At 47.2% G+C, this 25160-nt stretch overlaps 1 protein-coding gene across 7 annotated transcripts in view; it reads right to left on the bottom strand.

Moving 5' to 3' along the window:
- Window positions 1-25160, bottom strand: part of PEMT (phosphatidylethanolamine N-methyltransferase) — a 136711-nt gene that overhangs the window by 59514 nt on the left and 52037 nt on the right. For all 7 annotated transcript variants that reach the window (XM_075899750.2, XM_075899752.2, XM_075899751.2 and 4 more), the window contains one exon: window positions 3906-4021. In XM_075899750.2, the coding sequence (XP_075755865.1) occupies window positions 3906-4021 (116 nt within the window). The remainder of the gene's footprint in view (window positions 1-3905; window positions 4022-25160) is intronic.

Below are 25160 nucleotides of genomic sequence, written 5' to 3'. Positions count from 1 at the left end.
ACGGGCCAGTCATGGGTGTTTAATAGCAGTGTACACGTACCCCCAAGACAAGGCCTGTGCAGAAATTTAACCAGGGCTAAAGGAGTTCTGTCCCCCAACGATTCGTGCAGGGGCCCCAGCTGGTTCTTATGCAGGCCTGTGCACCCAGAGGGCTGCAGGCTGCTGCTGTTCTGACTCCTTTGTGCGCTGCGGGAAGCGCCACCCAATCTCCACAGTGTTCCTCGGATGTGACTCTACATGGCCTCTTGGTGGCCACATGGGCATGTCAGCTGACCTGGGTTCTAGTGCTACAGATCTGTTCAAGGGGGGGCTATACCACCGCCCTACCTCACAGGGGTGCTGTGCAGTGCTCTATACTAGGAAAGTCCTTAAAAATAGATATCTGGGGAAGATTTACAAAGGCTGACGCAGCTTTGGGCACCGATCTCCCATTGGCTCCTTCAAACATCTCAGCCTTAAAATCCTTTTATTAGGGATCTTTGCCACATGGACTCTTGTTCACAGACATAGAGCCCATCCACTCACTTAATGCCCTACATGGCAATGACCCATGGGTGCGTTAAGTCTTTAAACGGCTGAAACATGCAAAACGTGCTGTACATTTTTCAAACATCCAGGAAGCCCATGCCCTGGAATGTTGGTGTTCTTGTTTTTGTTTTTACACATTTAGGGTATGTCTACACTAGTCCCCTAGTTCAAACTAGGGAGGCTAATGAGGGCGACCGAAATTGCAAATGAAGCGTGGGATTTAAATATCCCATGCTTCATTAGCAAGTTTCCGGGCGGTTGCCATTTTGGAAATTGACTAGCCTGGAATAACTGCCCATGTCTACGCGCGACAGTGAAACAGGAGTTCGAAATAAAGCCCTTAATTCGAATTAGCTGGTAAACCTCACTCCAGGAGGAATAACAGCTAATTCGAGTTAGGGCTTTACTTTGAACTCCCATTTCACTGCCGTGTGTAGACGCGGGCAGTTACTCTGGGCTAGTCAATTTCCAAAATGGCAACCGCTTGGGAACATGCTAATGAAGCGCGGAATATTTAAATCCCGTGCTTTATTTGCAATTTCAGTCGCCCTCATTAGCCTCCCTAGTTCGAACTAGGGGGCTAGTGTAGACAGACCCTTGGATGCAATGAAAAGTTAAGCAACTTGTGAAGAATTAAACATCATGTCAATGGCAGGGAAGACAACACCGTTCTCCTGCCACCCAATCCACACTGCTCCTTTGCAAAACCACGTAATCACGTGAGTTAGTAACTTGGACTGGATTCCAAGCAGTGCCTGAAAGACAAAGAACTCCATACTACTAACTGCTTGTGCCACCTACACTCATCCCAAATTAACAGCATCTAATATGGTATGAAATGATTCCTTGCCGCCTAGCACGGGTGGGTTGTTTCCCATTAGGCATCTAAGATCACCCGAAGTCCTCATGTTTCTTCAATTAAGCATTTGAAAATAGGCAGAATTTATTAAAATCTTTTAGCATGAAGACTCCATGCAATAGGAGATGATGAAATCTTTTAATTGGAGGCAGCTGAGCGATAAAGAGAGCTAAACACGCCTCCACAATCCTACTAGGAGAGGAAGTGTTGCATTGGCATGTACCCTATGTGTCTGGGTCTAGTCAGACAGCTGCAGTAACAGATGTTCTATGAGAAACAACTTCAGATTTAAATACAGACAGAGCCACGAAGACCCTGATGTAAACTTTGTGGGTCCCATTTCCATTGCATCGCTTTCTTATGTTGCTCCACTGGGAGGGGAGCAGGTAAAATTGGGCTTTGCCCGGGCCATGACTCCCCACAATGCTCTCTTGGAGCTAGCACTGTGCAGAGGAGAAACTACCTTACCCCATGTACACTCTGGGAGACTAGGACCCAGGCGGTGTCATATCCCCAATTCCACCATTTCAAATCTAGCTCATGCTGCTAGCCCCCCAAAGTTGAGACAACCTAAGGGCTATGTGGTGACCCATGGGAATAAGTTGGTGATCTCAGTCAGCCGCGCCTAGCTGAAAGGCATCTAGATCACAGAGGCAGAAGCACCTTTGCTGGGAGTCTCTGCAGAAGGATTCAGCGGATTTGTTTGGAGCAGGGAGAATGAAGGTCTTGCCAGGTCAGGATTAGGGTAGCATGGGAAAACCAGGCAATGCCAATGCCACACCTGTTCTGCGCCTGGCCGACTTAACTCTCCAGACACCAGTACTTTTGGCTAGCATCCAGTTCATGACATACAATAATCCAGAAAATGAAACTTACAAGGAACTGTATAACATTTTTTGTTGTTTTTTTTTAAAATCTGCTAGTCACCAATCAGGATCAGCTCTGTGGAAAGGCCTAAGAACTCTATTTATCTTATATAGGGTTAGGCTGAAGGCCCCTTTCTGTAACATCTGAACACAATCTTGAACGTATTTACCCTCACGAGCCCCCTGACAGACAGGGCAGGATTGTTGGCCCAACCATGCAAACAGGGGCATGAGATCCAAAAGTGCCGTTCCCAGACTCGCACCCTAACCACTGGGCCATCTTTTCTCTGTGTAGAGCAGGGATACCAAGCAGGAAAGCCTGACCTTCCCTCATTGACCACAGCTAAATGAGATCACCTTGAAAGATTACTCCTCACCCTTCCCGCCTAGGAAGTAGAAATAAACATAACATAAGAACAGCCGTACTGGGTCAGACCAAAGGTCCATCTAGCCCAGTAGCCTGGCTGCCGACAGTGGCCAGTACCAGGTGCCCCAGAGAGGGTGGACCGAAGACAATGATCAAGCGATTTGTCTCCTGCCATCCCTCTCCAGCCTCTGACAAACAGAGGCCAAGGACACCATTTTATACCCTGGCTAATCGCCTTTTATGGACCTAACCTCCATGAAATTATCTAGCTTCTCTTTAAACTCTATTATAGTCCTAGCCTTCACAGCCTCCTCTGGCAAGGAGTTCCACAGGTTGACTACACGCTGTGTGAAGAAGAACTTTCTTTTATTAGTTTTAAACCTGCTCCCCATTAATTTCATTTGGTGTCCTCTAGTTCTTCTATTATGGGAACTAATAAATAACTTTTCTTTATCGGCCCTCTCCACACCACTCATGATTTTATAGACCTCTATCATAGCCCCCCTCAGTCTCCTCTTTTCTAAACTGAAAAGTCCCAGTCGCTTTGACCTCTCCTCATATGGGACCCATTCCAAACCCCTAATCATTTTAGTTGCCCTTTTCTGAACCCTTTCCAAGGCCAAAATATCTTTTTTGAGGTGAGAAGACCACATCTGTACACAGTATTCAAGATGTGGGCATACCATAGTTTTATACAGGGGCAGTAAGATATTCCGGGTCTTATTTTCTATCCCTTTCTTAATAATTCCTAGCATCCTATTTGCCTTTTTGACCGCCGTCGCACACTGCGTGGAAATTTTCAGAGAACTGTCCACGATAACTCCAAGATCTCTTTCCTGATTTGTCGTAGCCAAATTAGCCCCCATCATACTGTACATATAGTTGGGGTTATTTTTCCCCAATGTGCATTACTTTACACTTATCCACATTAAATTTCATTTGCCATTTTGTTGCCCAATCACTCAGTTTGGTGAGATCTTCTTGGAGTCCCTCACAGTCTGCTTCTGTCTTGACTATCCTAAACAGTTTGGTATCATCTGCAAACTTTACCACCTCACTGCTTACCTTGTCTCTTCCTTTGATTTCATTTTTCCCTTAGTTGTGGCAAAAATGGGACTTGGCTCCTAAATGTGGCTGTTTTGTGATAATAGGCAAATGGCTTTTCAAAGCGGGGGATATGGGAGGAGGGAGGGATGGACATGAAATAGGCAGCCCCGCTTCCATGGTTTCTAGTCACTAGTCCCGATCCCTACTTTAACTTGTAGCAATAGAATCGGCTCCTTACCAATGGCTCCGTATAAAGTTAAGCAGCAGGATGACAGCGCCCAGGCAGTAACAGGCAGTAGAAGGAGAGCCACAGGCTCTACTGAGAACTCGGGTTTTGTGTTCCCATCTTGCTACCTAAATGGACAAAAAACAAATGGCGTTTGAGACAGCGAGACACATGCTGCTGCTATTTAATTTAGTGCCGACAATGTAATAGACACAGCCTATTTACAGGAACTAAACAGGACCAGATGCCCCATGATCATTCAATAATGGATGAGAAAGGAGCAGAAGATATTGAACAGACTTGGCGTAAATAGAACACATTAGAGAACACCTCTTTCTAAATCCTGTATTAGAGATGTAACAGTGTAGTCGATTAACCAAATAACCGATAAGCAAAAGCTTATAGGTTAACACTATAGACTACACCAGTGGTTCCCAAACTTGTCGACATTACACCCCCTTTATGATTTTTGAGAAACCCTCATGCCTCCACCCCACCCCAAAATAGCAGCAAAATTTGTTTGGGGAGGGGGGAAAGGAACTGACCGGGGCCAAAAAACAAAAATAGCAGCAAAACTGGGAAGGGGGGGGGGGCGATTGCCTGGGGGGTGGAGGGGCTGGGTTGCCTCATGTCCCCCCTGGAATTTCTGCATGCCCCCCAGTTTGGGAACCCATGGACTACACACATTCCCTCCCGCCACCCCCAGTAAATACTTTAGCAGGCTGGCTAGCAGCCTAGGTCAATTCTGGCTGGTGCCAGGTCCAGGAGCTCAGATCTCCCCAGACAGGGGCTGTTGCCACCCCACGCTACTGCCTCTGTATCAGAGGCAGCACAGGGCAACAGTCAGTCAGTCTATGAGGGGAACTGGTTTAAAACTGCCTCCCCTCATGGACCGGCTCCCACCCGGAGCCCTACTCTGGTAGCAGCACAGGGTGAGATAGGAGGCTCCTTGGAAGTGGGGCCAGAGCACACTGGCTGCTGGCCCCACCCTCAGGGACTATAGAATAATCGACTAACCAATAAGAATTCATGATGTTAATCGACAAATTGACCGATATTTAACATCCCTACTCTGTATCTCTCTCTGAAGCTATCTTAAACCCCAGGGTTATGTCTACACTGGCGGGTTCTTCTGCAAGAACACCTTGTGCAAGGACTCTTGTGCAAGAACACATCCACACTGCCATTTGCTTTTGCACAAGAGCATCCATGGCAGTGTGGATGCTCTCTTGCACAAGAAAGCTCTGATGGCCATTTTAGCCATAGGGCTTTCTTGCGCAAGAAACCCCTGCCGCACGTCCGCACTGCCCTCCTGCACAAGAGGGCTTACACTTGTTAGGAGCGTCGCTCTTGCACAAGAAGTCCTCTCTTACCACGCTTTGCTGTAAATCTTTTTGCGCAAGAGTGGGCGGGCAATGTGGACCCTCTGCGGAAGAACGGCTGTTCTTGCACAAGAACTCGCCAGTGTAGACATAGCTCAGTAGCGCATCCATTTTCCCATCAGGTTAAAATCTCAATGACTGGTTCACAGGGAAGCTAGGAATGGAGACTCTAAATATACTAGCTACTGCGTAGATGTAGAGAAAGGAACATATTAAGGTGGTACTTTCTTTTTATGCTGCTCAATTTATTCTCCTTGTTCACACCAGCCCTTCCATACTTTCCCACTTCTGTTGCCTGGGATCAGATAAGCCTTGACCTAACTGGTTGCAATTCCGTGCCTACCCTGAGGCTTTATTTTGGCTTTTGAAGTCATTCAAAGATACAAACTCCAGACCTCACAAGCGAAAGCTCTTGCCATCAGAGGAGAGAAGCCATGCTAGTGACCGAGTTAGGTCACACGAAGTGAACTCCTGTGCTTACATACTCTGGCTTGAGCTGTGCAAAGGCAAAACATGGGGCCAAGAAGGGGAAATTCAGGTTGTACAGTTTTCCTTCCCAGTTCTGGCACCTCATTAACACCCTGCTCTGAAGCTCACTGAAGTCACGGAGAATTTTTCCATTGACTTCAAAAGCTTTGAATTGGGCCCCATCCTACTGAGGTATTGCTCCTCCAGGTCCATCCTCTGCAGGGTAAATCAAGACAGAGTCGAGGGATCTGATGTCAGACCTACATTTTATCCTCCCACTCTTGTGAGCCCATGTATTTCTTAGATGAGATACACACTTCCCATGAACTTAATAAGCCGGGGACTTTTCAGCTGGGAAAAGAGACGACTAAGGAGGGATAGAATAGTGGTCTTCAAAATCATAAGTGGTATGAAGAAAGTAAATAAGGAAAAAGTTATTTCCTCCTTCCCATCACACAAGAACTAGGGATCACCAAATGATATTACTAGGCAGCCGGTTTTAAACAAACAACAAGAAGTTTTTCTTCACACAACATACAGTCAACCTGTGAAACTCCTTGCAGGAGGATGTTGTAAAGTCCAAGACTATAACAGGGTTCAAAAAAAGAAGAATTCATGGAGGCTAGGTCCATCAATGGCTATTAGCAAGGATTGGCAGGAATGGTGTCCCTAGCCACTGTTTGTCAGAAGCTGGGAATGGGCGACAGGGGATGGATCACTTGATAATTGCCTGTTCTGTTCATTCCCTCTGGAGTACCTGGCATTGGCCACTGTCGGGGGACAAGATACCTGGTTAGATGAACCTTTGGTCTGACCCAGTCTGGCCGTTCTTATGTTCTTTGCCTGTTAGTGATTCCCAGTTTTAATCTCTGGGTCTCGTCTAGTCTCTCGTGTCATCGTCATACATTGTTGTCTATGACCATCCCATATAGGAGATGTAGAAAACATGACATATGGGTAACGGTTGAATGAACTGGGCATATAGGCTATGTCTACACTACCAGGGGCAGCCCGTGAGCCTAGGTGAACTAGGCAGTTGCCTAGAGCGCTGCTGGCCCGGCCACCCGATGATGACATCACAGAGCGCCCAGTGATGACGTCATAGCCATTGACGGCTGTGCAGGCGAGGGTGCCAATCGCGCCGCCCGCCTGGGGTGCCAGCTGCCGCAGCCGGCCTCAGCTGCTCTTGGGGACGCCTGGGGCAGAGCAGCTGGGGTGCTGCTGGGTTGGTCCTGCAGCGCTGCTCCTCAGCGCTACTGGACCAACCCAGCAGCACCCCAGCTGCTCTGCCCAAGGCATCCTGATTCAGCCGCTGCTGAAACTGACCAGTGGCTGACTCCAGGAAGCCCAGGGCACAGCAGCTCTGCCTCGGGCTTCCTGGAGTCAGCCTCTGATCAGTATCAGCAGCCTCTGACTTGGGGACACCTGGGGCAGAGCAGCTGGGGTTCTGCTGGGTTGGTCCAGTAGCGCTGAGGAGCAGCGCTGCGGGACCAACCCAGCAGCACCCCAGCTGCTCTGCCCCAGGCGTCCCCAAGAGCAGCTGGGGTGCTGCCGGGTTAGTCTGACCCGGGTTGGCGCACCAAGGGTCGGCGCTACTGGACCAACCCGGCAGCACTCCAGCTGCTCTGCCCTAGGTGTCCCCAAGTCAGCTGCTGCTGAAACTGATCAGCAGCTGATTCCAGGAAGCCCGAGGGGCAGCGCTAGGGGACCTACCCGGCAGCACCCCAGCTGCTCTGTCCTCGGCTTCCCCGATTCAGCCGCTGGTCAGTTTTAGCAGTGGCTGAATCGGGGAAGCTGGGGGCAGAGCAGCTCCAATGGTCTGGCTGCACTTCCGGGCCATCAGATGCCGGATCATCGGAATTTTACTGTATTAGGAAAAACTCTCTCACTATAAAGGATAGTGAAGCATTGGAACAGGTTATGTGGAAGGCTGTGGAATCCCCATCATTGGAGACTTTTAAGAACGGGTTACACAAACACTTGTCAGGGATATTCTAGGTATATTTATCATTTGTCTACACTTAAAATAATACAGCAGGACAGCTGCTTTGCTGTAGCACATCAGTGTAGACACTCACTATGGCAACAGGAGGGGTTCTCCCATCACAATCTGCCTTGCAGGAGGCAGTAGCTAGGTCAACAGAAGAATTCTTCCTTGACCTGGCACTGATTACAGCAGGCATTAGGTTGGTGTTGCGATGCCTCTCAGGGGTGTAAAGTTTTCACACCCCTGAAAAACAAAGTTTTGCCAATTTAAGTTTTCAATGTAGACGGCCCTTTAGGGTTGACTAAACACAGAGATGGACTAAAAGCCCTCTTGACCCTAGATCAGTCTTCCAGCCTGTAGTGAGTCAGGTTGGCCTCTTGCTGACCCAGAAGGGGACGCATTCCCTAACATCCCTTGGTGGGCGGTGCCCAAGCACCCCAACCCCACCCACAGGAAGCAGAAAGGCAGGGCTGGGACTATAAGAGCAGGGGTGGCGCACTCAGTTGGAGCCCAGTGGGCGAGTAAGACGGATGCTCTCCCCGTGCTCCTGAGGAGAAAGACGCAGCTGCCCCACCCCAGGAGGAAACACTTGATTGGGGGGCTGCCAGCCCCCGACGACGAGCCAGGGCCACCATAACCAGACAACTGGCCAGGTCGTTCAAGACCCCTGCCGGGCTCAGGAGATTGGGCTGTGCCACCTAGACCGCTGCTAGACCCTGACCGGAGACCACGGACACGCTGCCAGAACCTTCGTCCCTGGCAGATACAGCAGAACAGAGGTGGAGCCAGGTAGGCCCCCAGGGAGAGGGGGGAGACTGGGAAGCAGCCCAGGCATAGCCAACCTAGGGCCAACCGAGGACATAGAGGTCAACTGGTCGGCGTGTTGCGACCAGGATCCCCACTGACCCCCTGACCTGGTCGGCGTGTTGCGGCCAGGATCCCCGCTGACCCAGAGGCAGCCTGTGCTGCCACTGTTAGGGTCCTGGGCTGGGATGCAGTGGAGCGGGTGAGCCTGCGTCCCCCGCCTCCCGTTGGGTGGCAGGTTTCCCCCAGTAGGGATAAAAACTCTGCACTTGTCGGCTCTCCACCAGCACCAGGCCTGAGCTGCAAAATGTTTAACTCTTGGTACTGGTTGTTGCCTCCCCACCCCAACAAGGGCTAGGCCTTGTAAACTGCAGCCACATCTGAGCTCTTACCTGCAACTCTTTGCTTGCCACCCTGCCCTGATCAAGATCTGGGCCTTATAAATGATTAGCTCCACCTGTAGAGCCCCCAGAGCCCTTAACTGCTTAAGATGGCTGTTTGTTACCCCGCCTGGATCCTGGGCGTGGCACTATAATCTGCCGTTCAACCTGCTGTCAAGCTGGAGCCCCTATACTGTTGTATTGTGTTTGGTTTGCCTGCCCCACCTTGTACTCAGGGCCTGCGTTTAAAGAGTACACATGGGGGGGGGGGGGGTGTTTACTGGCCTGAGCACAGGTCCAAGCTCCAGGACTGAACCAGGGCGTTTACACAGCCCTACAATGTTGTGTTTCATAATGGTTCTGTAATTATTCATGCACATGCACACGCACACAGGCCCAATGCCCCACTGAGGCTGTACAGACAAACAGACAGCAGGATCCCTGACCCACAGATCTTACAATCTAAAGAACATCGCCCCGGAGCCATCTGGGAATTCATCACGGCTGAATTCAGGGCCTGGATCAGCAATGGGACTTCTTTCTAGGGACTTCAACAGAATTTGGATCAGGCCCACATTCAGGATTGGCAGCAGCATGGGAAGTGGATGTAGCGATGTCAGTGGAACATTTAGAACCAAACACACCTGTTAAAGGTAAATGCCACACCACGGATTTCAATAAAGCTTCACCTATTGACATCAAAGCTGAACATGGCCCACCTCGTCCGTGTCTTGCAATTCTATCTATGCATATATTATAGATGCATTTGATAAATGACCAGTCCTGAGAAGCAAAGAGGGGGGAACAAGGCGATTTGGAAGGCAATGCTGGTCCAAAGCACAAAGTGCGACCTCTAGAATGTGAGGCAGGTTTCCCCAGGCGAAGAGATGCAATGCTCAGATAAGCAGGGCACCGGTTTTGCATGCCAAGAGTTGATTCAATTAGTTATACAACAATTGTCCTGGAATTACAGATCCACTAATGACTGAGAAAGCAGATTTATAGTCTCTTGGTTGCTGGTATAAATAGTTTGTATTTTAAATTGAATTTAAAGTACAGTGCGTCATGGTGCTGCTAAAAAGGGATCTGCTATTTAATGTCTCAGAAAGAAACAAGGTAAGATGAGTTATCACCTTTTGAATTAAAAAAGGACAACAACAGGTGATTGACTGATGGGAGCATGTAGTCATATGCTGGTAATTTATGCAAATTTCCTAATACTGATGCTTTCAATGGGAATTATTTTGGCTGCACTCAATTGGATTGTGACTTGAGGCTTATTATGCAAGTTTTTTAACACATCTGTAGAGTACTTCACTCAGAGTAGCTCAAATGCAAATCAGAACTCACCCTTTTCCTGGCCCACGTAGATTGGCCGCTGCCCCAGCTGGAGCAGAGCGAGTGCATCTATTTAAATAGTCTCTCCTGAAATACAAGTCTTTGGAGGTCAAACTAGATGACCCTAGGCGGTCCCTTCTGGCTTTGGCAAGCAAAACAAAAAACCCAAAGCACCTTTAATCACTGAATTTTGGCTGAGAAGGAACACCTGACAGGTAGAGTTCAAACCCTTCAAGGTAGAAAGTCTCAGAGGGGTAGATGGGTTAGTCTGTACCTTTAAAAGCAGTGAGCAGTCCTGAACCACCTTCAAGACTAACAAATTTATTAGCTTTTGTGGGTAAAGCCCATTTCATCAGGTGAGTTGGAGTGGAAATTACAGAATCCAGGGTATATATAACAGCAAAAGATAATCTTCAAGGAAGAGATTGCCTAGTACTATGTGTTTCTTCAGAATCTAGCCCAATTCTGCTTGGGGGCCTCTAAGTGCTATCCTGCTCCAATAATAAATGAAACAAACCACAAACATTAATGGTAAGTTATTTGGAGCACAATGAATGACTATTTAGATGACTATTACTTTTATTGCACCTCTTTGTGTTCCCCAATACGTGTGTATGAAGAGACTAGCACAGCGGTTCCTAACCTTTTCCAGATGGGGACCCATTTTTGATAATTCAGGAAGACTGGGTGACCCAAGGCAATTAAAAACGGAGGGAGGAGGGAGGGCAGAACCACCTGGGAAGATCCTTGGTGACCCTTTTGAAATGTAATGGCGACCCGTGTTTGGGTCCCGACCCATAGGTTGGGAAACCCTGAGCTAGAAGGATTGTCACATGCATTAATTGCACAAATTCTCTGCTGCCATACCTTTCTTTCTTAACTGCAGTTACAACAGCAGAAACTCTGACCCTACTCGGGCCAAACTCACACAATAAAACTCTGGTTGTAGAGAGAGGAGTAAAACCAAGGTTTCCTCAAATTTAGGTAGTGCTAGCTATATCACCTTGGGGTGAGAAATTCACATCTCCCCCTTCCGCCCCAAGAGATGTAGTTAAGTCAACCTAAGCCCCACTATAGCCAGCACTAGGTAGCTGAAAAAAGTATTACTCCCTCTGACAGGTGGATTTACTACAGCAATAGAAGAACCACTTCTGTCACTATAATAAGTGTGTAAAACAGAGGTGCCAGCACAGGGGAAGCTAGAGAGCCAAAGCCCTCCCCCACTTTTTACCGGCTCGAAGGACAAGTGATGGGGGAAGAGGAGTGAGTCGGAAGTAGTGTTCTCTATAAGCCGTGTGCTTGTGCAGCCACTCGGGAGAGAGTCCAATGCTCCCCGGCTGATTTGCAGAGTACCCACAGCTAGGCTGTTTCTACTGGTATGTGCAAATGTTTACCACTTCAATGCACATAAAATGATTCCACATATGGATGGAAAAACTTCTCACATGGATAGAAAAGATTAGAGGGAACAAAAAGATTAGAGGGAACATTGGTGGAGAGTGGGTTGTGATGCTACACCCTATATTCTTCACAGAAATATTATAATATGAATGTGACAAGATGGGTCATAGGAGATATCATTGGAAAGGTCATGATTTACTGACTATGATTATCCTATTTGTATGCATGGATCATTTCTGTATCTGAAGATAGAAATACTGACCATGTAACAATCACAAAAACGTGGATTACACTTCGAGAACACCCGCCGGACGTGGATGCACCATTAGTAAGAGTAAGACGACTTGGGAGATGCTAATCTCACTCCTTCCTGGGGGGCTGCTTTGACATTGCAGAGTTGTGATTGTGTCACATGGCATGGGATGCCATCTGGAACTGGTACTTTTCCATTAGAAGGGAATGTGTGTGTAGAGGGGGAAACAAAGGATTCCCACCGTATGCAAATCCTATTTAGGACTGGGGAGCGAGTTAATCTGGGCTCTTCTCCACTGCTTCCAGGACCAAGAAGGAAAACTGCTGAAAACCCGTCAAGAAACAAAGGAACTAAACTGGGAAGGGCAGTGACCCCAGTACATCACTTGATACAGGATGCTGGAGGGAAGGGGCCATGCAGTACCAGGAGTTTTGGAGGAAGAGCAGTGCAAAAGTCAGGGCTCAGAGTCAGCAGGGATGGGGCCTCCGGGGGTAAGGCAGGGCATGACTTGGGTACCTGCACCCTCCCACTTTTAGGGTACTTCCGCCATTCCTCATCCAAATTTACAGCAGCAAAACTGCAGTGTTTCTAGTGGAGACAGTCCAAGCCTCTCCACCTTCTTTCACTACCAGATAATAATTCTAGTGATGACCATAAGTTATTTGTGCAATATTTTCCAAATAACTCAAGATAAAAATAAATTCAGTACAAGTCTCCTGAAAGCATGCTCTAGGGTCCAATGTACTCTGTATCGTTTCTTGTTAATTTTTTTTTACATTGACTAGAACAGCATGCCGATATTATAAGTGATCCAATGTTTTTCCACAAACCATGATTCATTCTTGATTTGAGCCATTTCCTGGATATTTGTACAAATGCTCAAAACATAAAACACACCAAATGTCTGCCAGTGAAATGAAGAAGAAATTGATTTGGATTGCCTAGGCTGTTGTAGGTTAAAACAACAACATATAGCATTTATGTGAGCAGATATGTAAAAATCAGATTACAAATGTGACATCCTCTTGGAAAGCAACTTCAGCTCCCAAATTTGCGTAAACATTTAATCAGCTGGAAATGCTATTTATTGCTTTACATGCACCACTGACAACATAGTCTCATTAATATTTAGTGTTTGTTCCAGGGAAATGGATTTTATTCCATCATCCAAGCGAGCTGACTTTTAAACACGTTACATTTTAATTTGCTCATCCCCAGCTCTGAAATAGAGGCTTGGTTCCAATTGATGTGATTTTTTTCTTTATATTTGGTTTACCATGAGTAACAGCACGAAACCAGACTTCACTGAGCCAGAGAGATCTTTGGCATCTCTATGCTAATCCATCTGTCTAGGTCCTTATCTGACCTCCATTCCCATAGCATCTGAGAGCCCCTCACAACCAGCTGAATTTCACTTTACAATGCCCCTATGGGGCAAGGAAGACTTAGCATTCCCCTTGCATAGAAACAGGACTTCATCAGTGCAAACCCGGCATCTTTTAGTTTGCATCAGGAAGGTCTACACTGGACAACCACAATGCAACATGGTACAGCGCTCTTCAGTGCACATGCCACAGTCTGGACTGTAGTGCCTTGAAGACAAGTCCAAATTACAAAGTCACACAAGGGACACATGTCGGAGCTGGGAAATAAACAGATCTCGGGAGACTGATGTTCAGTGCCTTTGGTACAAGGCTATCCTGACCCCATAAGGGACAAAGGGGGTGGCTTGTGTGTTCCCCCATGATGTTTAGGAAGCACCTGCTCCCGTTTGCAGAGGCATGCTCCGGCCCATGGCACATGTAAGGAAGGGGATGCTGGGATCTGTGGGCGTTCCTGGGATGGTCTACGACTCGTTCCACCCCTTTACTTGAGTTTAGGGGAGGCAGAGTGAAGAGGTCGGCTTTGCCCCTAAAACTAGTGTATATTGGATCAGTGACTGGCACCAGAAGCGTTTCGACATGGTGAACTCTTCACACTGGCAGTGGGGGGGCATCCAGCATACAGGCAGGTAAAATGAGCATAGCTAGTGCGAGGGGTCATTAACATAATCCTTGTGACAAGAGATTGGGAAGGGTTGTTCCACTTCATGCCTCAAGCTGTCCTCTAACACGCAATCACCATGATGAGACCCACTGTGGGAGGTGGATCGCTCCACATCTGCATGCTGCAGGGTTTTTACACCTTCCTTCAAAACATCTGGTGCCACCATTTGCTGGAGACTAGGAAGCCTAATCCGAACTACCTAGTCCGTGCCGCGTGTAGCCGCGGGCACGGAGTCCGAACTAGCCGGGATTTAAAAATAGCGGCGCCCGGCAACATGCAAATGAAGCCCGGGAAATTCAACTCCCGGGCTTCATTTGCAACTCCGGTTGCCTACATTAACCACCCTAGTTCGAACTAGGGTGGTAGTGTAGACATACCCTAATAGACTCCGGCAATTCTTAGGGTCCTAAGCTGGAGTCAGTGAGACGGAGTTAAAAAAGGAACGAGATCTACTGAGGACTAGTGGCTCCCCTGGGTGAGTTAGCCCCAAATGGAGGCAGAGACACAGCAGGTATCTGGGCTTGCAGAGTTTCCTTCTCACTCTCCAGTAGGGAATGTACAGGGAACACAATGTCCTGCTGAACTCCTGGATCAGAGCCACACTGCCTCCGATCCCCCTAGTTGCAGGGGAGCCTGATCCCTGAAGTCATGCTGTCCATTCACAGATGCCAATCGGGGATGGGTGTTGCGCCATTGAGGCTCCTCCAATGGTGCTCAACCCTGTGTACGTACCAGTTTGGGATGGAGGGGGGCGCTGTGCCTCCCCTCCTGCTTATACCCGTAACTCGTGCCAGGCCGTAAGGTCTGGTAGCCTCAAGTCAATAACAGTGCCTCTTGCTGCAGGGCAGTGCAGCCCAACGGTAACGCCCTCTTACCGCAGGGCAGCACGGCCTAGCAGCCAGTCAGTATCAATGCCCTCTTCCAGCAGAGTAGTGTGGCCTAGTAGCCAGAGTCAATAGTAACACCCTCTTTCTGCAGGGCAGTGTGGCTTAGCAGCCAGAGCCAATATCAAGGGTCTGTAGATTCCCACTTGGGGTTGGTGAGGATGGAGTAGGGGGTCCCAGCCCAGGGCCTTGTCAGCAGCAGCGTGATCCACCACTAGCTTGGTGGGGAATCCTATGGAAACATGCCAAGCTCCTGAAGGTACAACTCCCCACTCTGAGCTATTTCCTACCCATCTCTCCAGCATGGTCTTCTCTGTCTCTTTCCTTCAGAACTCTTCCCTGGGTTCCCCGCTGACAGGTGACAGCATCTGGGTGCACCTGTACTTCCTCTTCAGGTTCTCCTGCAGAGCCTCCTTCCTCATCAGCGGTCAACCCAGAATGAGCTGCTTCACAGCTGGCTTCCAGCTGGAGTACCCCCACAGCCCTGCTGGGCATAAGGCCTTCTCCGCCAGGTGGCCAGGGTTAACCCTCGCCAGTGTGAGGTTGGTACACCCCATCACAGATGGAACTGGGCTGTGGGGTCAAAGCAGACTAAGTCCGTACTGACTTCCATATGATTAGAAGGGATCTCTTTATGGACCCAATCTGCTGGACCCTGCTATTTACATCTCACAAGAGTAGAGGGCAGCAAAGGACCGAAGCTGATCCTTGTAAAATTAATAAAATTCTTGCATGTCTACCAAAAGAATAGATGAACATAATTTGTTGAGGAAGAGTCAACATGTTTTTTGTAAAGGGAAATTGTGCCTCATCCATCTACTGGAATTCTTTGAGTGGTCAACAAGCATGTGAACAAGGGGGATCCAGTAGATATAATGTACTTAGATTTCCAGAAAGCCTTTGACAAGGTCCCTCACCAAAGGCTGTTAAGTCAACTGCCATGGGATAAGAGGGAAGGTCCTCTCATGGGTTGTCAACGGGTTAAAAGATACAAAACAAAGGGTAGGATAAATAGTCAGTTTTCAGAATGGAGAAATATAACTAGTGGCATTCCCCAAAGATCTGTTCTGGGACTAGTCCTACTCAACAAATTCATAAATCATCTGGAGAAAGGGGTTATCAGTTAGGGGGTAAAATTTGCAGATGATACAAAACTATTCAAGATAGTCAAGTCCACAGTAGACTGTGAAGAGCTACAAAGGATCTCACAAAACTAGGTGACTGGGCAACAACGGCAGATGAAATGCAATGTTGAAAAATACAAAGTGGTGCACATTGGCAAATATAATCTCAACTATACGTATAAAGTGACAGGGTCTAAATTAGCTATAATCACGCAAGACTGAGATCTAGAAGTCATTGTGGATAGTTTTCTGAAAACATCCTCTCGATGTGCCACGGCAGTCCAAAAAAAGCAAACAATGTTGAGAATCATTAAGAAAAGGATAGAGAAGACATCAGAAAATATCATATTGCCTCTATACAAATCCATGGTACGCCCATGTTTGAATACTGTGAGCAGATGTGGTCCCCTCATCTCAAAAAAGATGTACTGGAATTGGTAAAGGTTTAGAAAAGAGCAACAAAAATGAGTAGGAGTATGGAATGGACACCACTGAGGAGGGATTAATAAGACTGGGACTTTTCAACTTGGAAAAGAGTCAACTAAGGGAGCATATGATGGAAGACTATAAAACAGGGGTGGACAATTTTAGCAGGGGTGGGGCTACTTCACAAATTTTTGAAGTGGCCCGGGCTGCTCCGGAAGGGGTGAGGTCTTAAATGGAAGAGACAGGGCCAGGACACTTCTGTACTCCCCCGCCCATAAACTCTTATTGACCTGGGAGTAGGGGAGCATGTGTAGTCTTTACCCCCATCCCTCCCTGAGAGAACTGCCAGCTGTTCTGAACAGCTGGCAGTTCCCTCAAAGCTGGACTGGGCAATAATTTTTTACCAGGGGCCACGTCAGAAATTTTTTAAGTGGCCCCGAGAGGGGTGAGGCCTCAGGCGGAAGGGGCAAGCCCAGGACACTTTCATGCTTCCCCACCTACAGACCCAGTATGGCCGTTCTTATGTAGCAATGCACAGTGTGCTTGCCTGTAAGTTCCAGCTCATGAGTATCTGGTATCATCGGGATCATAAGTCAAGCATAAAACTTCAGTGAAAGTCTGGGAAAAAGAGTCACATTTCAAGCCATCTGCCTGTGCTTCTGCTTTTAGCATAGCCTAGAGGATGTCCGTGTCTGGCCATTCTGAACCCCCGAACTGCATGTGTTCTACAACAAACATTGATTTCTGCCGGATGATTTCCTTGAACCATTAATTTTCCCCTTAACTCTAGAGGATCCAAGGAACGAGCACTTGCTTTTCTCAAATGACTGTTGGATTAAGAGAGGAGATGGAGGGTGGAAATAACCTATAACCACCCAGCAACAAACAGTGGTAAGCAGATGCCCACAATTGCTTGGATTATATTCAGTGGTGGCTGTTACTAGGCACTGCAGTGATAAATCTCCCACAAATTGACTGACCTGACACCAAATCTCTCCCCTCTGACTTGTCAGTTCAGATACTGACAAGGCCCAGCGGGCACACTTTCATGTAACAGAAGATGAACTTGAGAACGAAATGGATATTCAGCTAGGACTTGACATTACTACTCCCTGGGTGCTGTCGAAGTGACAGCTATCAGCCATGACGGAACAGAAGCATTAGCAACACCTTAACTAGACCTCACACCAATCGTCTCCTTGCAGAGAGAAGAGAAGGGAAATGGTGTGAAATCTAAATGGGCTCTGATCATGAGTTTCCTCTAGCAAGGAAAAAGAGGAAAGACATTTTTTACCGGAGGACATTTTGCCGTCTGTTCAATGGTGCTCCACAAGGAGAAGATTAAGGGGACTTTAAAAATAAAAAAATTCAGCTCAGCTTCAGTAAATGCTGAAATGACATGTCTGGAAAGCTGGAAAATTAATACTATAGGTGCACATGGTGTTTTTGGGATGGAAGTTTTATGATCTGGCTCCACAGAACGTATCTCAGCACAGCGTGTAGAGAAAAAGCTGCTGTGCTTTTGTGTGCATGCACCGCCAGTGATGGGGCAAGATAGCCCCCTGGTGTGACTCCCAGCCTTTGTTTCAAGGACGCGGTAGCCAAGACTTGTGGCTGGAGAAATCATTAGACACACCTTGGGTACATATAAGTCAGCATCAAGAAAGCAACTTGATTTCTTTATATACAATCTGACCTAATATAAAAATATACTCCACACAGTCAGTTTGTCATGGTCAGTGCTGAACTTACATGGTTGGCAACGGCCACACGGTTGGCGTGAGAAGAACGGGTGTGGAGTGATGGAGATGGTCCCTGCATGCAGGTGTTACTGCAATACTGAATGACAAAACTAGATGGGAAGATTCAAGGAGAGCTGGCCAAGAATATGATGTAAGCAAGATCTGAATGAACCCTGACTGCAAGCTGGGAGAGGAAGAGGCTTTCAGAGTAAACTGTCTTTACATACCTTCTCTGCCTAAATATCGAGCAGACAGAGCAGGGCTCTCAAAGTGAATAAACTTTGCCTGGTGCTGGGTTACAAATCATTTTAGTATCGAATGCAGAGCTAGCGAAATGTTGTTTCAGTGTTGTTTTTGTTATTCTATGAATTCACAGAAGCAGAACTGTGCTTAACCTGTCCTAAAGGAGGAGGTCACCCTCAGCTGAAAGTACCTTGTTAAGCCTGGGGCTCGAATGCCAGAGCCTTGCGAAAGTAGAAGGGTTACATATCAAAACAACATTGTTCAGTCTGCACTCCCAAGTCCACACCAATAGACTCTTTGCTTTAATTGCAGCATTTCTTACTTCGACACTCAACTGCTCCCCCAAACAAAAGGAAGTAATTAAGTTGCTCTTCATACACTATGTTCAAGGAAATGCCAGCTATTGATGTAATCACGGGTGTCCCCTTCCCCATCTGTCCTGTATTTGGGGCTTTTATATAAAAAGAATGAATTACAAATATTCTGCTCTCTCATCTTCAGTGTTTTGGCTTCTGGCTATGGCCCTAGAACATGCACCCTTTCTCTGCCCAGAGGAATAGCATAGACAGCAGGATAAGTATCCCTCACACCATGCTGCTGATCCACCTCCCATCGTAATCTGGATGAACTAGGCTCCATGACCTATTTAATTCTTGGCCTTTCTACTGACGCAGCCAATAGAGAGTCAGTTAATGCCACCTTCACAAGTGGCTTTTGAGATCTGGTCACCATGCAAGAAAGGGCTGAACCCAGCCATTCATTTCACATGGGCTACCATGCAGCCATTGGATGGTCATGACTGAGTCAGATCCAAAGCTAATACAAGTCAATGATAGGACTCATTGACTTCAGTACACTTTGGATTAGGATCCTGTGACGACTGACCCAGATGCAATTTGCACCAATGCCCTAGAAGTGAAAGGCTCAGTGGTTTGTCATATGACAAGTCTGGCCCAATTTCATAACCTGAACATTATCTAATCCTAATATAGTAGCAATAGCTCAAGAGCATTACAATTTCTATTTTAGCAGAAGTCTTGATTCCGTTAAGCCAAAGAACGAGGGGTATTTGCTCATGAAGGACAGCAACACATTTGCCTGCATTATCCTGGCAATCTTCAAACTCTCAAGAGGGAATTTCTCCAAATGATTCCGAATGAGCATGCAAACAAAGCTAGCCAGGGATCGAGAGTTAATTCGGGTCAACACCCGCCTCTCATGGCAACCTGACGCAAGAAAACCAAACCTTATTTCTCCTCCTGCCTAGTAGTTCCTAGAACAATTCACAGTCTTAATTTGTTTGTTTTGTCCAACCATAAGTATACTTCACTCCGCCTCAAGCAAAAACCTTTAGCAAAAATGAGTTAAGAATAGAATGAAAACTGAGATGATAAAGCAAATAAAACAAAGACCAACAAGAATACAGAAAATCTTGCACAAGGGAAATTTTGCTGAATTTTGCCACTGTTACTAACAAGAGGGGGGGGGGGGGGGACTTAGTCTTTAAGTCGCTGCAGGACCAAACAAAACATGTAGATAGTAACATGAGCTCTCGTGGGCACAACCCGCTTCTTCAGATGAATGAAAAGCTCATGATACCATCTACATTTTTTTTTAGTCTCTACGGTACTGCAGGACCATTCATTGTTTTAATTTTTTTCAGTTACAGACTAACATGGCTATGCTTCTGAGACTTTTAAACCAGAGAGGGAAAGTTCGCAATAAATCCATAGTGTAGACAAAGCTTAAGATTGTAACAGGTAAACCACACAGTACTTAGAAACACATCAGTATACACTGCACCATAGTGTAACTCCATAGCCACGCCCTGATCAGCTGAAATTCAGCTTCTATAACACCATTCTCTTTGAAAAATCATGGAAGTCGGGAGAGATTCTAGAAGACTGGAAAAGGGCAAATATAGTGCCCATCTATAAAAAGGGAAATAAGAACAACCCAGGAAACTACAGACCAGTCTGTTTAACTTCTGTGCCAGGGAAGATAATGGAGCAAGTAATGAAGGAATTCATCTGCAAACATCTGGAAGAAAATAAGGTGATAGGTAACAGCCAGCATGGATTTGTAAAGAACAAATCATGTCAAACCAATCTGATAGCTTTCTTTGACAGGATAACAAGTATTGTGGATAAAGGAGAAGCGGTGGACATGGTAAGACTTTAGTAAGGCATTTGACACGGTCTCACAAGATCTTCTATCAATAAACTAGGCAAATACAACCTAGATGGAGCTACTATAAGATGGGTGCATAACTGGCCAGATAACCATTCTCAGAGAGCAGTTAATGGTTCACAATCATGCTGGAAGGGCATAACAAGTGGGGTTCGACAGGGTCTGTTTTGGGGCTGGTTCTGTTCAATATCTTCATCAATGATTTAGATGATGACATAGCCATAGAGTGTATGATTATTAGGTTTGCAGATGATACCAAACTGGGAGGGGTTGCAAATGTTTTGGATGACAGGGTCACAATTCAAAATGATCTGGACAAACTAGAGAAATGGTCTGAGGTAAACAGGATGAAGTTTAATAAGGACAAATGCAAAGTGCTCCACTTAGGAAGGAACAATCCGTTTCACACATACACAATGAGAAGTGATTGTCTAGGAAGGAGTACTGCAGAAAGGGATTTAGGGGTCATAGTGGATGACAAGTTAAACATGAGTCAACAGTGTGACATTGTTACCAAAAAAAGCAAACATGATTCTGGGATGCATTGACAGGAGTGTTGTGAGCAAGACATGAGAAGTCATTCTGCCGCTCTACTCTGCACTGATTAGGCCTCAATTGGAGTATTATGTCCAGTTCTGGGCACCACATTTCAAGATGTGGAGAAATTGGAGAAGGTCCAGAGAAGAGCAACAAAAATGATGAAAGGACTAGAAAACATGACCTATGAGGAAAGACTGAAATAATTGGGCTTGTTTAGTTTAGAAAAAGAGAAGACAGAGGGGACATGAGAGTGGTTTTCAAGTCTCTAAAAGGGTGTTAGAAGGAGGAGGGAGAAAAATTGTTCTTCTTGGCTTCTGAGGATAGGACAAGAAGCAATGGGCTTAAATGGCAGCAAGGGAGGTTTAGATTGGACATTAGGAAAAACTTCCAAACTGTCAGGGTGGTTAAACACTAAAATAAATTGCCTAGGGGGTTGTGGAATCTCCATCTCTGGAGATATTTAAGAGCACGTTAGACAGACACCTGTCACGGATGATCTAGATGGTGCTTGGTCCTGCCATGAGGGCAGGGAACTGGACTCGACCTCTTGGGGTCTCTTCCAGGTCTAGTATTCTGTAATTCTCTGTATCACAGGAGTGACTCAAGGCCTGAACTGTGATCTGGCCTGATGGTGCTGGGTGCTGTGCAAACACACAGGGTATGCCTACGTCACAGCTGCAAAGCATGACTGCAGTATGTGTAGATGCACAAGCTCACTTCGGGCAGTGGCCACTCCAGTATGTGCCCAAGGTCCCAGAGAGGTGTGGCTATCATATGCTATTTTCCCTATTTCCCTTAGATAAAGTATGGCTACCAATTGCCCTGACACAGTCCTAAAGAACACTCAAGTGCTTTTATTTTTTTGTAATTTGGCCCAACTGGTTCATTTTTTTAATTTGGCACAACAGCTTCTGATTAACTGTACCAGTTATTTAAAGCTGGCCGTTTGCCCCTAGGAAAAGCGTCTTATTTAAACACTAGAGATTCATAGACCCAAATATAGCTAAAAATTGTTGACATGAACATGCCTTCCAATTAAACATTATAGGCCAAGTATAGCCCTGGTGCCAATGGGAGCAACTCCACTGGAGTTGCACCATGACGGACGCTGGCCTACAAACGTGACACATTCACTAGTCTGCCAAATCCTGCATTCCTCAAGGAGCTAAGAGGAAGCCTCCAGAGATAGACGCTTGTGTTTTTAGCTGGAAGTCAGGTGTTTCCAATGTGATACTTTTGACTTCTTTGGGGGACTGCATAGACTCCTGTTCATCTATTGTATGGCCAGAAGACACCAGTCTCGTCTGATCTCCTCCGCAACAACAAGCCAGAAAATTCCACCGAAGGTACGTGTATCCAGCAAAGAAAAACCGGTGGCTGGCCCATGCCAGGTGTCTCAAGCTTGCAGGGTTTGGGTGGCAGGGCTATTTCATTGCTGTGTAAATATATGGACCGGGCATCAGCCCAAGCTCTGGGAACCTCCGACGTCACAGGCTGAGCCCAGCCCAGACGTCTACATAGCAGTCACACAACTGCCCAGCCTGAGCCTTGCGAGCCCAAGTCGGCTGGCATAGACCAGCCACAGTGTCTAGCTGCTAGGTAAACATAACCTACATGGCTCCTGCATGAAAGCCAGAACTTCTGGCCTGCAACATCTCTCTTAGAAAAATGTTGAGTCCTGATTTGATCACTTTAAGTCACGGAAAATCCGCCATGTCCCTAGATCAGTTGATCTGATGGTTAATTATCCTTGCATAAAGGAATTGTGCCTTTTTTAAAGCTGGATTTGTCTAGCTTCATTCTCCAGCTATTAGACCTTGTTGTTCCTTCATTTAAAGAGAGGATTGTGGTATGCTCTTGTAGCCAACTTTTACTAACTTGGGACTAAAGTCTGCTCTTCATATCATATCATCTAGTTCAGTTGTTTTCAAACTTTTTTTCTTGCGACCCAGTTGAAGAAAATTGATGATGCTCATAACTCAACATAATTATAACTTTTGGACTGGAGTGCGGGCTCAGGGGGTGGGGCAGGAATTAAGGTCTGGAGTACAGGAAGAGATATCAGGTTCAGGAGGGGTTCAGGACCTGGGCAGAGGGTTGTTTGGGCATGGGCTTACCTCCAGCGGCTCCTGGTCAGCCACGCAGAAGGTGTGCTGAGGAAGCTTCCTGCATCTCCTGGCACCACGGACCATGCTGAGCCCCGGAAGTGGCCAGCAGCAGGTCTGGCTTCTAGACGGAGGTGCACAAGCAGCTCTGCTCACCTGCAGGTATAGATTCCACTCCCATTGGCCGGGAATTGGCCAATGGGATTGTGGAACCAGCGCTCAGGGTAGAGGCAGCCCGTGGCACCCTTACCTAGGAGTCAGAGTTGCTACTAGTCACTTCTGGGATGCAGTGTGATTCGCAGTGCCAGGACAGGCAGGAAGCCTGCCTTACCACCCCACTAATCACCAGGTCCCCCTACAGCAAAGTGACCCAGTGCCAAACACTGTGCGACCCAGTGCTGGGTCGCAACCCATAGTTTGGAAACCACTGATCCTAGTTGATGCAATCTGCCTTTTGGGCAGCCGGAGACTCAAACAGCAGGAGCTCTTCTAAGTCTCTATCTACATTCATCACCGTTTGTGCCTTTGACATCACCTGTCCCCTCACCACACCGGGGGTTCTCATTTGCAGGCATTTATTGCGCTGCCATCCGGACCCATGTTCCATTGTCAGCAGGAACGTGATCAGCAGACACTCCGGGCATCAGCAGCAAGAGAAAAAGAACAGAACAGCCCGCAAATTAATTTGTACAAGCTGGTAATTATAGCTGCTCTCCGTATGAAATCTCTAATGAGTTTCTTTAAATATGTTCTCCGTGCAGTCCAATCACAGAGGAATTATCAAGGTGTTTCTGCAGATGAGATAATGCCACGCACGCTTCAACAGACCAAGTGCTGATCAGGAGATGTTAATGAGCTGCTTAACCAGTACTGGACTTGTTACAATTAGTCATTATCTCGCCTCGGTATCTATTCTCCTATTACGCAATGGGGTACTATCAAGAGCCCATCTGAAGATCTGGTTTTCTGAATTAATCTTTCAGATTAAGACTGCTCCCTTTAGGTGTATGTCTGTTGCCTCCTCTGGCACCACTGAAAGAACGGATGTGAGCGCCAGATTGCCCTGAATGAAAGGGTGCGTTCATGTTCCTATGACTTTCTAAAGGGACATAAGCTTGAAATCCAGAAAGCTTCCCCCTTTTCTAGCACATCAGACACAGATGACTGGTCTTCCCCTCTTTCCTTGCCCCCATCAACCCTCGTGCACAGCTGAGCTTTAACTCCTAGCCCTGCCACACCAAAAATGTCAGTCTTTAACATTCAGCAGTCCAATGCTCATTCCACCGCCTGCATCCTTTCACCCATGCACAGGAGGGGCTCCCCATAAATATCTGCAAAGCCACTATACCAGGGCTACTCAACTTAGCCCTGGGGACCACAATGATACTCACAGCACATGCCGAGGGCCACAATGTAAGTGTGGTTGCATATACATGCAAATAGCTTCTCATACACTGACAATGCAAAGCACTTCCCACAATGCCCCTGCACTCCTGGCACCTCCTCCCTAGGAGCTAGAAACGTCAACACCCTGTACCCCTCTGTTCCAACCAGCCCGGCTGCTTGCATCTTTCATTGCTCACCCCGCCTGGGAGATGCCTTGCCGTTGTGGAGCATGTTCCCAGTGAAGGCCACGTTCAAAGAATCCCACCCGTGGGCCACATGTTCAGCCCCGCGTAAACCCAAACTGCACCGTGGGCTGCAAACAAATGGGCCGCATGTGGCCTGCACTACATGATCATCCTCCAAGTTTTATTAGAGCTCACCTCTGCCGCAATGCCGGCATGAGACTGACTGACAGGCAGCTGCTGGTTACGGCACTAAGCCGAGTTGTCTCACGGTTACCTAAGGGCCCTGTGTGTTCATTGACTCCACCTCTTGACTCAGGCTTAGACTCTACGATCAGAGACGGTCATTTCACTGTGCATCTACCATGCCTAGCTCAACGGGACTC

This window comes from Pelodiscus sinensis, chromosome 15 (genome assembly GCF_052426305.1).
Source record: "Pelodiscus sinensis isolate ZL-2025 chromosome 15, ASM5242630v1, whole genome shotgun sequence".
NCBI lineage: Eukaryota > Metazoa > Chordata > Testudines > Trionychidae > Pelodiscus > Pelodiscus sinensis.
The sequence above is the reverse complement of the archived record's forward strand: the minus strand, read 5'-3'. Positions and strand labels throughout refer to the sequence as shown.